Here is an 18433-nt window from a genome sequence, read left to right as displayed (position 1 = left end):
CAATTTCATTGTAATCGAAAATTTGATGCTTTGAAGATGTTTGAATGCGACAATTTCTGTTTATCCCCATCACCTATTAAGTTTGAAACTCCAACAGATAGATAAAAAAAATCAATTCTTACTAATGAAAACACATCCAATGAGAAATGAAAAGTGAGATAATCATAACTTAACACTCAAATCGTTGCCCTAACTCAAGAACTGATCAATTTATTCTTTCTGTTTCTGAACCTGAACCATCTGAATCTACATCAATGTTTTCAAATATGCTCAATTGTCCCATTTGAAAACCCTTAATGATTGTCTTTTAATTAATTTATTTCAACTTAGTGGGAAACGAATCTAAGAGATTCGATCCCTTAGTCAAGACTCTTGTTACTTGAGATTGTAACATTTAAAAGCACAACTTTGGCACAAATCAGTTTGCATGATATTCAGGTATGGGCATAATATTAACTAGAATAACAAATACAATTCATATAGATATTGGGATTGTGAAAAAAGTTCTGCATTACATTTTGAAATAGCTTGATAGTCGTGTAGGAAATTTAATTTTATATGAGTATCAATTGAAGATTAGTTCTGAGTTAATTACAACAAAAAAAATTACAAAACCTGGAAAAATTTGAAGGTATATCCAGGAGAAGGTTTGCAACTCTCTTCTTCTAGGCAGAAGCCATGTTTGTTGAAGAAGCCCTGGCTATCAGCATTTCTGTTCTTTTACTTCTCTCCATCACCTCTACTAGCCAGTCAATACTTTCTTTAATCCCTGTCCTGCAATAAGGATAAACAATATATTTGTATTTGTGTATTTTTTTGGGATTAATGCATTCAAGATGAAAAAGAAAAAAGTGGAATTTCATAAACATAGACCAACTTATATGGAAAGTAAGATTTAGCCAAACTTTTTGGTTGTATTTCGATCTAATTTAGATTTTGACACTTTATTTTCGTAAAATTTTATTTGTTTACTGGATCAAATGACAGTTAATTTGGCAAATGAACTTTTGGCTGGATTTGATACAAGATAATTTTTTGCTTTCCTTTGGTATAAAAGTGTGATTGGATTTTAAGATGTATATTTGGATGGATAACAAACCAAATTTGAGCTGCATGAGATTGCAGATAAACTTTTGTGGTACCAAAATACCCGATTTATTCTTCTAATTAAATAAAAATATAGACATGGAAAGGACAACAGGCCAGTAAGCCCATTTGGATCCAAATGAGAAACCACCAATACATTTTTGAATACTAAGTTATGTTGCCAAATGTAATAAAAAAAAAGTGTCTCACCCATCATAAGCTGATACAGCTTGGAATGCATATGCCCTTTCATCCAATTTTTTCAGATCTAAATATCGGCCAAGTTCTTCAGATGTTGCAGCTTCAGAAGTATCCTTATTAAAAAAAAAAAGATTAGTAATAAACCTTCTTTTACTTTCCTTTTCTTGTTGATAATATGGTAAGAAAATATATAATTCTCGCCATTGCCACTTTGCATTAGAACTTTGAACTGTGACTTTTTACTAGAAAAGGCCAAGAAAGAAGATGGAAAGATATAATAGTATACACACCTGTTTGTTCGCTAATATTAAGACAGGAGCTCCCTGCAGATCCTCATGTCTAAGAACCTTTTCTGACAATGGAATTTAAGAAATATTAGAGCTGAATGAGAGCACACCATTGATCCATATCTTAAAATAGAAGTCCATTATGTACCAAGTGTAGATTTTGAATCTTCAAAACGTGATGGGCTAGCAGCATCAACTACGTACATTACAGCATGTGCCTCTTCATAATACTTCTCCCAGATTGTTCGAAGACCAGGCTAGAAGATTATAATGATAAAAGTCCAAAAATAAAAAATTGGAAGGATATTTTGAAGTATGAAGAAGTAATCATCATCACTAAGTAACAAAATTAACATACCTGACCTCCAAGGTCCCAAAATACTAGTTTCCTACTTGATACTTCGACTCGTCCAATATTCAATCCAACAGTAGGTACAATTCTATCGGGCGGTATACCTTCTACATTTGAGTATTGTGCTTTCAACTTCTCGAGTAAAGTCTAACGATAGAAAAAGAAACGAAAAAATGCTATTATGCACTTAGAAATTACTAAAATCAGTTTTGTCTAAATCTGTCACTGTAAATCTTGTCTTCTCTAGTTTATTCCCTCCATATTCAACAATATAAAAAGTTGTAGTACATAACTTAAATAAAATGTATGGCATCTTGAATATCCTTTGAAACTTCATCCAGGTCTGGGAAATAAATTTAAAGGGTAAAGGAAGATCTCTTTCGTAGCCCTATCAGGTTAGCTATACTTTCCAACTCAAAGTATTAAAAAACTGCAAAAAGAACTGAAAATTTTGTTATAAAGCATGTTCCTAATGCCCAATTATCATGACAAATCAGTTAATGATATAGGCGCATGAACGAATTCCACTCTCCAACTCAAAATTAAAAGCATATGCCTAATAAATATCGCAAAAGCCCAACAATAAAGAGGAAAATGAAGTGATGTACTACAGAAACAATGAACTGTCTAATTCACACTCTATATTCTTGTAACAAGAGCAAATGTTATCCATTAACATGATGAAAGAATATAAGTACCAAAGTGAAAATGACGACAATATAAGATAATAAAAAACAAAAACTAGAAGTACCGTCTTCCCAGCCTTGTCAATTCCAAGAATAAGCACATGAAACTCTGTTTTACTGAACATATATTTCCATAGCCCATAAAATAATGAAAACATCTCTGTGTTTTTTTCCCTTGAATTATCAGTGTATCATTCAAACTTTGGAACCTTCAAAACAATACAATGTCCAACAGCATGCTATCTAGACATCCTTTAAGTTCATAATTCCGAAGCTGGAGAAAAACAAAAGGAGATTTCTCAATAAATCATATGATTGAAATGATGTTATTGTACACTTTTCATCTCAACTACTGATCATGAAGATTGAAGATAGAAAATTTCTCGAAAACCCATAATTGATCTGGAATTAGTAGCTACACCTCACAACACAAACAATGATTGATTAATGTCTAAGAAAACTCCTAGTAACAAGACCATTCAGTAAAGTAGCACATAGACCCAAAAGCTTTATATTCAACAATAGGCTAACCAAGAAAACACATAAAAAACTCCACTCCACTTGTATTTTCGACATAAATATAAACCAGATAGCATAGAAATCGGTTAGTAATTCAAGATTGATCAATAGCAAAAAGGAGAAGAGGAAATGTTAAACAAAAGTTTTTCAATAACTGCGTGACGAAATGAACATTGGAATATAAATCGCATCAAAAGCAAAGAACTGAAGCTCTAAATTGCAGAAAGAGAGAAAAAAAAAGCACATAGATCGGAGAGAATAAAGCCAGGATCATGAAATTCAAGATGAAACTGATTATCTAAATAGTAACGGTGAGCTCACATCAAAGACACCAGAAAAGTAGCCCACAGCAGTAGTGACCGGAAAACGGCCGTGTTGACAAAGTTCGTCGCAGGAGAAAGTGTCGGTAATCCCTGATTAAGCGATCTTTAGCCTTGAGTCGACTGCTTGCACTAAATCACAGTTTTTTTATTGTCTTCCCAATGAGAACGAGCATGATAACGGACCCGGAGTAGTGTGCGGGTTGGATCTTGGACCGAGAGCTGGACTTGGACTTTTGTTGATATCGGGTAGAAAAAAGTTTATTTATTTATTATTAATTAAAAAAATAAAATTCTTTTAAGTTTTATTTTTTAAGGGAAGTAATTTGTCCTTCTAATATATATTATATAAATAATATGATGTTTAATTTGAAAATGTCCGAATTGATGGATAATTAATTTGAATATATATGTGAGAGTAAATAAATATTTTTGTCGAATTTTGAGTTGATTCATTTATAAACTTAAAACGGTTAAAATTAAAATTAAAAATATTATATTTTTTATTAAAAATTATTTTATTTATATTTTTATCACTGTGCATCATCGTAAGAATCTTTCTAGTATAATAAAGTTTAACACTAAGAATTAAGGTAATTTCATTAATAAATAAAAATAAAATTATGTATAAATAAAATCAAATAAAATTCACACTAGATTCAAAGTAACTTAACAGTAAATTTAATCAAAATTAAAATTAAATATTAATTATTTAATTAATATTTAATTTCTAATTAAAAAATTAAAATTTAATGTTATAATAAACATCCAACTTTAATTAGCAAATCAAGCAATAAATTAATTAGTTATAAATTAATTGGTAATTGAATGAGCAATATTTGTTGTCAATAAACATTTTATTTGAATATTTAATTCTCAGCAATATATATTCATTTTTTTATTGATTTCAATTTTCACCCCAACACATCATTTATACCATTCTCTCTTTAAGAATTATGAAAGATTTTTTTCTACACTTTCTTTTGAACTCGGTGATAAGGATTTAGGTACTTTTCAAGTTCGTTGTGTAGTGATTTTAATGTTAAATCACTACTAAATTCGTTGTACCTAGGAGACAGTCATCTGCGATAATCTTCAACACAAAAAGAGACGATTGAACAGTTTTAAGGGAAATGTGTTAAGCACATTCCTCGAATCTACCACTTATTCGGTATATCATTTTCATATATATATATATATATATATATATATATATATATTATTTATTTCATTTATTAGTAACATCATTTTATATATATTTTCTGTAACTTATTAAAGACAAAATTTCTAACGATCCTTAAACAGTCTCATTGTGTTAAACTATTTAGTAGTTTGCTCTATCGAAATTTGTTGTCTTTGAAATTCCAGAAATACAAGCTGTGATGTTACAAAAAAGATGATGAATGTTGCTCAAAGGATGAAGTCGGTTCTAAATCCTTTAAAAAGAGTTCTCAATGGTTATTGTTGAATAACGCTAAAATTAAAAAGGGCAGTACCGTCTCTTTTATTTTATATATATATAATGCTAAGATGATTTATATATATATATATATATATATATATATATATATATATATATATATATATATATATATATATATATTGGAAAACGAAATGAAAAAATAATTTTAATTAATAAAATTAATTAATGATGTTTTTTAAAAATTAATTATAACTATAGGTTTCATATGTAAAATAATTAATTATAAATATATACATTCTTAAATTAGTTAAACGCGATAATTAATAAGAATATGTTAACTCAAGAAATATAGTCTATTTATATATGTATATATAGATTGTCTCATATATTTACCTTTTGATTATAATACTAAGTGTTAGATTAAGTTAAAAAAGAAAAAAGGAGAAAATTATTAAATTAAGATTAAAAGGGAAATCGTTAATTAAGTTGAATTATTAAAAACGTTTTAATTGATTAAAATGAACTTAGGATAATGAAATCCATACCACATAGTTTTGATGATGCTTCGCTAAATGAATAAAACTAAGTTTAGCAAATGTTTTAATGCGCAGGTAAATTAAAAGACTCGCTGGCAGCAGTCTCACTCAATCAGCCGAAGAAGCGCTAACAGCTGGGTTGCCAACAACAAATGTGTCATCAGTTGAAGATGCGATGGCATTATAGTTGTCATCAGTAGACTCGCTAGCAATAGTTGCGCTAACAGTTGTGTTGCGCCAACAACTGAGTTGTCAACAACAGTGTTGCGCCAATAGTTGAGTTTCCAACAACAGTGTTGCAACAATAGATGTGTTGCGCCAACAGTTAAGTATGCTATCAGCATGGTATCTCATCAGCAAAGTTGATCATCAGTAGAGCTCGATATCAGTTGAGTTCCACGTCAGCTGAATACGACAAAAACGTACTACAATCTTGTATGCCACGCACTAACGAATATTCCATTCGCCTATGCACTACCCTGTACTAACGAATATTACATTCATCTGCGCACTACCTCGTACGTTAGGCGTACGACGAACGTACCACTGCCACATTTCAACAAAATGGATTCGACCATTGTCATGATTCAAGGTTAAAAGATATCAAAGAACAACGGAAAATCCCCTAGTTCTCAGAAAAAAGGCTTTTGAAAATTATTACGTTAAGTATACACAAGAAGATATATGTTGAGCGATAATCTTTTGTATCATTCCATAGTAATTTCATTATTATAAGTTGAATAGAACGTTGTATGGTCAACAAGATAGTGTAAGAGCTAGAAGTTCAGAAAGAAAATTGTTAAAACTTGTGATCTGAGTGGGTTTGTGTAGAGACTATTAAATCAAAGTCTTCTAGTGTAATCCTTCTGGAAACAGAAGAAGGGGTGACTTGGGAGTTTTTATCTTCGAACATCCATAAGATCTTGTGTTGTCTTTTCATTACTTCACTCCGTCTTATATATGCCGTTTCAAATCCCGCAAGTATTTTCCGCACTTGAAATCGTTCAAGAACTTGCTACAATTTGTTCAAAAATAGCAACAGATTTTCAATCTCTAACAGAATTAAAATCGCATTTAAGTGAAAAAATGAACAACAATATTCAACCCCCTTCTATTATTGTATTTGATCATAACACTAAGTTTTCATTTTTGTTGGTAGAGTTACGAAAAAGAAAGAGAATAATAAGTTTCTTCGAAAAAAGATAAAAGGTCATAAACAACGGTAGAACGACAAAACGACATATTGGTGTAATGGTTTAAAGTTCAGATGTAGGGGTGCTGAAATGAAGGTTCCTTGTTCGAATCCTAGTACACTCAATGGTTTCTTTTGTAGAATTATGACGTCGTTATAAAATGACTCTAGTCATTTATGTTGGAACTAGGGGTGGGAAAATTTACTGATATTAAAGGTATATATCGAAAATATCGTACCGCAATATATCAAAAATATTGATATTTAAGGTATACCGAAAAAATGTTAGGTATGATACCGATACCGAAATTATTGTTACGATAAATGTATGAGATTTTTAAAATTTTGGTATATCGAGATATACCGAAATAGTATTTATATGTTAAAATATATATATATATATATAATATTTATAAGGAAATAATTAAATAAATTTGATATTAATTTAATATAAAAATATAATTTTTGAATAATATCAAAATATAATTATAGTGAAATATTATTCAATATATGCAATTTCTACCCTACCGATGAGATTTCCCATTAATTTTTTTAAATTAATATGGCTTGTAGGTATCAAAGGTATAATGTCTATACCTAGGGGCGGAGCCAGGATAAAAAATTACCTGGGGCTGACTCCAACTTGCATCTTAGATTTAACTTTCTATATTCCGCTTTTTTTTCAATAAAATTTCCACGATTATTCAAAGATGGAGACTCGTCATGCCCTCTTAATGCACACGTTTGCAAAGTGAGCCACCGAATGTTTTCAATAGTTGTTGTAAGCCGTAATCTGTTATTTTGTTTTTCATCTAAATACTATGCATTCAGTACTTTGTCAATATGACAAGAATATTCATTAGATTATCAAGATATTCAACTGCCATATTATGTGGTGAAATATTACATCCTATATGCATAACAAAAGAGCATCTATCACCATCATTAACTCGCTTTCAATATTTGAATTCATCTATTGTAAATGTAGGTTTTTGGGGTTGCTTATGTTCAAACAAGAAACATGGAAAACAAAAAGAAACATCTTTCAAATGAGAGTATTCTAACCAAGTAAATTTCTTAAACCAATGACTTTGGAACCGTCGATTTTGATTTCCAAATTTGGTCGGCGGGTACTCATCCTTAATAGGTTGATATGACCCCATCTTATATAAGCTCGTCTAATTTCATCCATTTTATTAAAATAATATTTCCATATCGGAATACGTAATGCTGGATCAAGTTTAAGAGAACTTACATCAACATCAATTCTAAGAGATTTGTTAGGTTTTTGAGCAGTGATATCAAATTCTTTTTTAAATATCGAATCAAACCAATGTAATTATTTTAATTTGTTTATTAATATTAATTTATATTTTCTTATAAATTTTTTAAATAGTTTAAAATTAAGAAATATAAAACACTATTATTATTTTAATTTTTATATTTTACCCTTATAAATAATTTGTATTATTAATTATATTAAAATAAATAAAAAATAATGTATAATTATTATATAAATATAATTTTAAAATAAATAATATTATTATATGATTTACATTATTTTATATATAATTTTTTATATTTTATTTATATAAATAAATCTTATTTATATATTAATTAAAATTTATAGATTATTATAAATATTTGTATATTAGAAAATATTGTTAGTATAAAATAAAATAATTATGAATTAATTTATAGATAAAAATTATATTTTAAAATATAATAAATTAAAGTTATTTATATAAATAAATCTTATTTATATATTAATTAAATTTTATGTATATTAGAAAATATGGTTAGTATAAAATAAAATAATTATGAATTAATTTTTAGATAAAAATAATATTTTAAAATTAAAAGTGAGGTCAGGGTTTTGATCCTTGGACCTCAGTTTAGTCCTATAGCCAACTATGCTAAGAGTCATTTATAAAAAATATATATATAATATTTTGTTTTAAGATTTTAATTTAGGTGGGGCTGGAGCCCACCCTAGCCCATGTGTGGCTCCGCCCCTGTCTATACCGTACCGAAATTAAGGTATACCGAAATCAAGGTAAGGTAATGTATGATTTTTTTGTATACCGAAATTAAGGTATATCGAAATCAAGGTATACTGAAATCAAGATAAGGTAAAGGTATGCCTTAATTGCATACCGAAATTTTCGGTAAGATATAATGTATGAATAAACATTAAGGTATACCGTACTGACCCACCCCTAGTTGGAATCATTTGAATTTCTTGTGTAGAAATTATGAAATGAATGAATAACAATGATTTCTTCTATAGAAATATGATGTGTTATAAAATGACTCTAGTCATTTATGTTGGAACCATTCCAATTTCTTGTGTAGAAATTTTGAGATGAATGGATAATCAATAATTTTTGATATAAATTAGACTAGTTAAAATGGTTTTAGTCATTTGAATTTTATAAATTATGAGATGAATGAATAATCAATAATTTCTTGGTAGAAATCAGACTAGTTAAATGTTAAAACTATTTTAATTTCTTATGTAGAAATTATGAGATAAATGGATAGTCAATGATTTCTTCTGTAGAAATGTGATGTGTTATAAAATGACTTTAGTCGTTTATGTTGGATTTATTCGAATTTTTTGTGTAAAAATTATGAGATGAATGGATAGACAATGATTTCTTGGTAGAAATCAATCTAGCTTAATGACTTTAGTAATTGATGTTGAAACTATTCCAATTTTTTGTGTAGGAATTATGAGATGAATGTGATAGTCAATGATTTCTTTGTAGAAATTAGACTTGTTAAAATGACTCTAGTCATTGATGTTCATTCCAATTTCTTGTGTAAAAAATTATGAGATGAATGAGGTCCGTTAAATGATGTTAAATGATTTTAATCATGGAGGTTGGAATCATTCTAATTTCTTGTGTAAAAATTATTAAATGAATCGGGGGCACTTAACAGTTTCTTATATATAAATTTAATTTGTCAAAATGATGTTTTCATTAATATTTTGAAGCATTTTAATTTATTCTACAGAAATTATGTGATTACTTATGACAGAGAATGAAGGTTATTTGTATAAAGGGATTAAAAAAATTGTTTATGTTAAACTTATTCTAATCATGCATTTAAATATACACATTTATGTTAGTAAAAATTGTCTTTGCAAGAATTGTCTTAGTGAGGACAATCTACCCAGATTTGTTTTGAGCATGCATAGTCGTTTCATGTCGATTATTGTTCAAAACATGGCAATGTAAATGATTCATTTAAGACATGAAGTTAATTTATATTAAATTGTTAAGTGATTGCTTATATATATAACATACATATTAACTAATAATATGATAAGTTGTGTTAATTTATAATAAATATGATTAACAAGTTATTTGTATCTCTGCGTGATAAAGACTATTGTATATCTATTTTATTTTAAAAGAAAATTCTGAAAACTGTCATAAAATTATGTGTCTTTTGGTCTCCAAAATTTCTATGGAATGTTAAAAATCATTATTAATTAAGAAGTTGATTAATTAATGACATGAATAATTATTTATAATAATTAGTTATTTTGTATTTGATTAAAGATAAATGGTCAATATTCTAATTACTTGTAATAATTAATATTTTAATTAATTACTATGTATTTTATAAAGGTATTTTAATGATATATGAAATTATATATATATATATATTTTCTTTTTAATAATATATGACATATTATACATTGTTCAATTTCATTATAAAGCTTTGTTTCATTTGATGTTTTTGAAATCTAATAATTACAAGAAAAGTCGTGTTTGATTTGATAAAATAATGTGGCAAATGTGCCCATATTATGAGATGCAAACGTGCAACCAATATAAATATTTAATCGGTTTTGGCCAAAAATGTTTGAAACATTATGATTTCTTTTGAATATTTATTTGATTAAATATTATAATTTCTTTTATAGAAATAATTTGATGAAATAAATATTTTAATTGATTAAATAATATAATTTCTTATGAAGAGATTATGCGAAGAATGGTTTATATATGAATAAACATTCTTATATCTTGAATAAAAATTATGTATGAATTATTTATTCATTTAAATATTCTTAACAATAGTTATCTTATTTATTGAATAATAAGTACAACGAAAGAAAATTTATTAAAGAATTGTGCGGCAATCTTTTTATTAGAAAATCATTAATTTAATTCACACATATGGGTGTGATTTAAAAGGATACCAACACGAATGTGGGAGCAAATATTTTTTGATAATAACACAAAATTATTTTATATATATTATGATAAATAAAAAGATAATTTATTGGTAGTGAAATATATTCTCTGCAAGATATAAAGTTGCGAAACTTTACAAAAGAAATAAAATAACAAGAAAATATTTTGTTTATATTTTTTGAGTTGGTGTTCGAATCGATATTTCAAATTTAACGATTTTGAAATTACGAAACATGTCATTTCTTTGACATTACTTTCATAAAAAATTGAAGAACCGACGTCTTTAAAATGATTTTATGAAATATATGAAAAATAAAGTTTAAAAAGTCTTTGTATGACTTATAACAAAATTTATAATAATGATATGACTTTTTTTTATCATACGTGACAATTATATATATATATATATATATATATATATATCACGAAAGACAATGAAAATTATATCATTACATGTCTTTTGTATGATATTTTTATCGTTGAAAATTATGATAAAAATGATTAAGGATATGAATTGTACTACACAAAATATTATGTTTTTATCAAATGATATATTGATATTATTAAATGAAATATTTTACGTCAAAAAGTGAATATATTTACACTTGAAAGTGCAATTTACGTATGAAAATCTTCTAAGAATATTATGACTGATAGAAAAAACAATTATAATTTATATTTTCACTTATGTAGAAAATAAATATTTTTATAAAAATATGTAACTTTTTACACAAATGCAGAATAGTTCAAAGACATTTTGTCTATTAGTTAGCCAATTAAATAATATTTTCATAAAAAAACAATTAAATTTAAATGGTAAGCATGAACGAATGACTATGTTTTTTATTAGAAAATATTCCATGATTATCTATGAATATAACAACAAAATTTCTAATTATTATAATAGTAATTTGAAATTGGACAAGCTTAGAGTTAATGACAAGTCTAGACATGCACGTCTTAACATAATGTCATTAGACTATATTTTTTAATGGAGTTATCAAATTTGAATATGTAAGTCAAAGATAATATTGTGGATCCATAAACCAAATTATTGAATAGTTAGTTTGAAGTTGATAGGAAGGAAAATAAATCTATGCAGACTGAAGATCCCAAAACTAAGTTCATTGTGGTAACCTAATTGTATTGACTTGGAAGATTATTGTTTAATATTAATCCTATAATGAAACAATATATATTTTTACAAGGATAAACAAATCGTTTTTAATAGATCTTTATGAGCAAAGAGATAACTTATGTGAGAGAGAATTGGGGCCATTTCGAAAGAATTGCACGACTCAATTCTAAACCCTCTCATATAACTAGGTGCGTGTTCCATGACCAAAATAGATACAACCATGAGAACTTGACATTTATCATGGATAATTCTATGTGAAAGTGTGCAATCGCTTACACATATGATATAATAGCTCAATGACATAAAGTCTAATAATCAACTAGTGAGTTATATATACTTTCATAAGGGAATGTTCAAAGGGTTACACATACATATCATATGTAGAATTCAATTGTTGAACCTTTCATCATGTTAATCTTTTAATTTCCATTAATACAGAGATGGTTGGAATTAAACTAATTCCATTAATGAATAAAAATAAGATTGTGAATAAATAAATAAAATAAAATTCACACTAAATTCAAACATAAATTAATGGTGAATTTAATCTAAATTAAAATTAAATATTAATTGTTTAATTAATATTTAATGTCTAATTAGAAAATTAAAGTTTAATGTTACGATAAACATTCAACTTTAATTAGTCTATCAATTGGTTAGCGTATGTACTCTTCATTAGTTAGCATTGACTGTCTAATATTGCATTTCAGCAAATCAACGTGTATAAGCAATGAGGTTAATTAGTTTTGGATTATTTGGCAATATATATTTATTGCCAATAAACGTTTGGATAATTTTATTTGAAGGTTTAATTCTTAACAATATATACTCATTCTTTATTCATTTCACCCCAACACATCATGTACCATTCTCTCTCTAAGAATTTCAAGAGTTTTTTTCTCTCTACACTTTCTTTTGAACCCGATGATAAGGATTCATGTACTTTTAAGTTGGTTGCATATTGATTCTAGTGTTGAATTATCATTATATTCGTTGTACTCTGGGAGACATTCATATGTAATAAGTTCTAGCACAAGAAAGACGATGAAACTATTTTAAGGAAAATGTGTTAAGGACATGTCTCGAATCTACCACTTATTCAGTGATATCGTTTATATATATTATTTATTTCATTTATTTGTAACATAATTATATATATATATATATATTTGTTTTTACAATGTATTAAAGATAATTTTTTTTAACATAAACACAATTCAATATATAACATTATTAATATATTTATTCGATATATTTTATAAAAAAATTTATATTTTCAAAATATAGTATAAACGGTGCCCGAATAATGCAAGAATAATAGTAACAATAAAATATCAAAATAGAACGGGATAAAATGATAAATGCATTCTCCATCAAGATCCACCATAATTCTAAAATCTTATTAGAAGACGAGAAGTTATAAGATTAGATGCATTACCTATGGTATAACAAAGAGATGCACAAGAGCTCGAACATGATCCACACGACCAACTATGAGTTGTTCGTCTTAAGTCACTTGTTATTGTGATTATTATACCTAGAAAGTCATACGAAAGGATCCTCTGATCCACGATCCCTTTATATTGGGAAATTTAATGAAATGGCCCTACTAAAGGGCCTAAATACAAAAATGGACCCCGTTTGATATAGTTTGCAAAAAGGGCCCTTTTGCCTTGCGAAAAGTCCGTAATACCCCTCGCGCGCCTAATTTACCGCTCAATTACGAGAAATGTCATTCATGCGTTTTCATTTAAAATGCGTGAGTTTATAAACGCGTTTTAGATAAAACGCGTGAGTGATATTTCCCGTAAATGGAAAGTGGAGAAATGTCACTCAAGCGTTTCATCTAAAACGCGTTTATGAACTCACGTGTTTTAGATGAAAATGCGTGAATGACATTTCTCGTCTTTCATCGTATATATAATTTTTTTGCCCTAATTTAAAAAAAAACATTCACGAATATCGATTCTCTCACTTTACACTCCAACTTCCAACTTTGTCTTTACAACTATCGACTTTCCATTCCAACCTCGTTCAACATCATCGATCAACCTCGTTCAACATCATCGTTCACTGTTCGTCCGTCTCTTCGATCATATATTTAGGTCAGTTTAGGGTTTCGGGTTTAGGTTTAGGTTTAATCTGTAATGTTCTCTTCGATCATATATTATGCCATTTATATTGATGGATATTGATGTATCCTTAGCTTTTAGAGTTCATGTATCTTTTATTCGTTTATGTGTATATGATGTTGTTGTTTATCTAGTTTTCTTCACTCACGAGTATTATATCAGTGTGCTTATTCTACATGCATACATTTCTCGTTTATTCTTTCACGAGCATTGTACATATATGTTTCTTTCACGAGCATTGTACTTTGACGGACAATTTTCTAATGAGATTTGCAAATGAAATCATGAATGTTACAAAGATTGTAATGAAAATATCGATTTGCTAATTAGATTTCCTTTAAAGTGAAACAAAGAATGCAAACATATAGAATTTTCGTGTATTCTTTTATATTGCTTACTTGAGTTGTTATGTTCTAGTTTAGGTAATTTTAATTTTCTGGATTTTCTTACTCCAATGTTGTTCCTTGTTTTGTAGATGGAGTCCACCATAATTCCTGAGTTTGATGGGAGGGTCTCATGGAAATCCAATATCTCAAACATTGCCACCAAGTTTGCTTCAATGAATCTAACGAAAAGGGTAGAGCAAACCCAATTCCGATTCTTATTAAAAGGATCCACGTTACTACGGTTCTCAGGAACGATAATACAACAAATGCTCCTTAGGAAGAGCAGCTCAAATTCTATGGAGATGAAGTTCCTCGTGAATGGAAAGGAGTTGTACTTCGGGATGAATGAGTTTGCATTGGTCACAGGCCTCAATTTTGGGAGATTCCCTACGGTGGAAATCATTTTCAATCAAGTTAAAAAATATCCACCTTTGGTTGTTAAATATTTTAAAATTAATCAACTTGTTAGAACAACAAACCTTTATTCAAAATTCGTTTCCTGCTCTGATAAGGAAGATGCATGGAAATTGGGGCTGGTATACCTGGTTTGCCAATATCTCTTCTCCCTTGACCCAAAGAGAATAATAAATATCAAACTTCTCAGCATGGTCGATGACATTGACACTTTCCTCAAATTTCCATGGGGAAAGTTTTCCTTTAGAGCAACCATAAAGGGTTTGAACAAGGACCTTGGTCGCTATAGGTTTCTATATCTAGATAAGAAGAAAGCCTTGGGGAAGAAGAACAAAGACAAGAATGTCGATATTTATTATACCGTATATGGGTTCGCACTAGCTTTACAAGTGTGGACCTATGAGGTTATCCAAACGTTTGTCCCCAAACTTGCAAGGAATACGATGCTTCAAGCGCAACAGCCTGTCTGTCCAAGGATTATACAGTACAAATCCAACATGAAGAGCACCGCCTCTAATTTTCACACTTCCCTGCAAGGAAAGATTATCAAGAAGATGAAATTGTCTGAAGTAGAGAAGATCTTATATGCCGGGAGGACTTTGAAGATATGGGTGGTAATGTTTATGATGTCTTTTTTGAACTTGATTGAAGCAAGAGGAAATTTGGAGATATTGAAGACGTAGTTCTTCATAAAACTAGAAGAAAAGATAAATTACTCCTACCAAACCTCTCATGAGTAGAAGAACCCATAACCCTAGCCCTAACACCAGCATCTCTTATTTTGTCAAGAGCGCCACAAGTAGAAAAGATGATGATTCCTCTCAAAAGACTCCAACATCAACAACTCCCCAAGATATATGTAGATTTATGTTCTCTTTTCTAAAATATTTATCTTTCACTCTAAATTTAATGATTATGCTAATTATATATTTTTTCTTAATTCAAATAATTACTTTATTTTATAAATATGAAATTATATATAATTAAAATTAATAATATATAATTCATTAAATAATTAAAATAAAACTTAAATATTATATATTAAAATAACACATATATTTTAACTTTACTTAATTTTATAAATATAATATATATAATTAAAATTAAAAATACTAAATTAAATCATTTAAATAAATATTATAAACTAAAATAAAATAAATTATATCAAAATAAAAATATAAATAAAATACATATTTTATTTCATACAATTTTGTCTTATTCTTGTAATGACTAGTCCATTCAACTTTTTTTTATCAAATTTATGTTTAGTGATTTGTCAATCTAGTTAATCTTATTTTTGTAGTATCAATCCAACTTTTCTTTTAAGTTGATAATTCATATAAACATTTATAGTGATTTGTAAATTTAATTTTTGAGTTAATAATTTATATCAATTTTTGTAATGATTTTTAATTCAACTTTTAAGTTATAATTTATATCAATTTTTAGAGTGATTTATCCGTCCAACTTTAAAATTAATAATTTATATAATTTATTATAGTGATTTGTCAATCTAACTATTGTCAATCTTATCTTTAGAATGATTTGTCAATCCAATTTTTAATTTGACAATTCATATCAACTTTTAAGTATATAGTCAATTCAAATAATTAAGGTTAGTGCTAAATATTTATATTAATAACTTCTCCTAAAATTGAGAATTCAAATAGACTTAGAGGTTAGATTTTAGAAGTTATGTTAGTTTGAGTGTTTTTTATATATATTTTACAATTTATTATTAATAATTATTTGTATTTGTGACAAATGAATAATTTTTTTCAACGAAATTGAAAGATCAAATGCACTGATCAAAATTATGACTATGAGTTAGAAAATGATGAATCTGAATGTGATAAAATACACAATGATGAACACGATAAGTCATATCATAACACTGACAATGACGATGAACATATTCCAACTACCCTTAGTTTGAAACTAAAGAGATTAATGTTAATTCAGGTAATTGTTCAAACTTTGGTCTACTCGATTATAATTTATTTGAAAGTTGTAGATAAACAATGTCCAATAAGTTCTATAAAATAATATGACATAAAAAGATATAGAAATTTTCATTTTATGAAATTGACACAACACGATATGAGGCAACATGTGTTGTGAAATATTGTCCATGGAGAATTCGATTTATGAAATACAAAAATATGGGTTATTTGGAACCATTATATTACATGTTTAACACAATTGTTTTTTAAGGACACTACAACGAGATCATAAACGAGATCATAAGAAACTCATGTCTAGAATGATTGCAAACTCAATAAAATAATAAACTAAGTATAATAAATAGTTTATATTACTTATAAATGTATTCATTTTATATGATATTATGAATTAATTTTTTATATTTATGTTAGGTGATAGAGAGTCTTTATCTTAAAGTTAACATTATATAAAATCAAATTATAGATATGTATAACTATCATGTTAGTTATACGAAATCATGGAACGGAAAGAAAAAAGTAATATTAGATATTTATGGCAATTGGGTGACTTCTTATAATAAAATTTCTTACATTTTTTAGCACTTTGATGCATTTTAATCTAGGTACAATTACTTTTATTAATGCTGAAATTCATTGTATAAAATCTAACACACATGTCTGCATATGCATTTAGTGGGCATTGAAGCCAATGATTTACAGATGGAAGTAAGATCGACCTACTATTAGAATCGATGGTTGTAATCCCGGAAAACTTTTGACCTGGAAAGTTTAAGATTCAAAAAATTTCAACATTGATTTGCTTGTCATGAATATTTTTAAAATAAAACATTTTTTAAAAGATTTTAAGCAAATCCTGACAATTTGAAATTAATTATGAAATTAATTAATTTGAGTTCAAATTTAAATAATCCTTTGGATTTAAAATAATCAAATTAAATTTTATTTTTTAAAAATCTATATTTAAATTAATTAAAAAAATTATTTATTTGAAATAGAGTAATCAATTATTTTTTAAAATTAATAAAAGGTATACGTGTACAAACGTATTTTTCACTAGAGTTTCGTTTAAAAAAATATTTTGAAATCATTTTATATTTTTTTATTTTTAGAAAATGGTTTGAAACCCTAAAATTACGAAAATAATTTTGAAAATTGAAAAATGGAACCAAACAAACTCTAGGACCGATGTTCATGGTCTTGGGTACATTTTTATTATTCGGGGTTTAAAACTGGTCCTGGTTCAGGAGTCCCTCAGTCATGGCTTAGAATTCTCTATCGGGGTGCGGAAATCCCCCAATCGAGGTGTAAAAACCATCGGTCCTAGGTTGGTTTGGGGCTAACTTCATCGGTCGGATATTTGGGAGTTCTCAATCGGGTGCGAACTCCTTGGTACTAGGTTAGAATTCTCGGTCGGACCTCCCGGTCCTAGCTGAAATTCTCGACCGGACCTCTCGATCCTAGTTGAAAAATCTCAGTCGGACCACTCGGTCCTAGTCGAAAAACCTCGGTCTGACCTCTCGGTCCTAGTCGAAAAACCTCAATCGAACCTCTCGGTTCTTAAGAACATCAAAACTATATGTTTT

The 18433-nt window shown here is 27.8% G+C and overlaps 1 protein-coding gene across 1 annotated transcript; it reads right to left on the bottom strand.

The window, feature by feature from the left end:
* Positions 1-452: 452 nt before the first annotated feature.
* LOC124941735 (ADP-ribosylation factor-related protein 1-like) lies at positions 453-3622 on the bottom strand. The gene is made up of 7 exons (XM_047482083.1): positions 3453-3622; positions 2678-2886; positions 1933-2073; positions 1723-1831; positions 1578-1639; positions 1297-1400; positions 453-774 (listed from the first exon to the last, which is right to left on the bottom strand). Exons 2-7 carry the CDS (start codon positions 2768-2770, stop codon positions 666-668), a joined length of 618 nt encoding a protein of 205 aa, XP_047338039.1. The 5' UTR covers positions 2771-2886; positions 3453-3622; the 3' UTR covers positions 453-665.
* Between the last annotated feature and the right edge of the window lie 14811 nt (positions 3623-18433).

The sequence above is a fragment of the Impatiens glandulifera genome, chromosome 6 (assembly GCF_907164915.1).
Source record: "Impatiens glandulifera chromosome 6, dImpGla2.1, whole genome shotgun sequence".
Taxonomy (NCBI): domain Eukaryota; kingdom Viridiplantae; phylum Streptophyta; class Magnoliopsida; order Ericales; family Balsaminaceae; genus Impatiens; species Impatiens glandulifera.
Note: the sequence above shows the minus strand (reverse complement) of the source record. Positions and strands in the feature narration are given on the sequence as shown.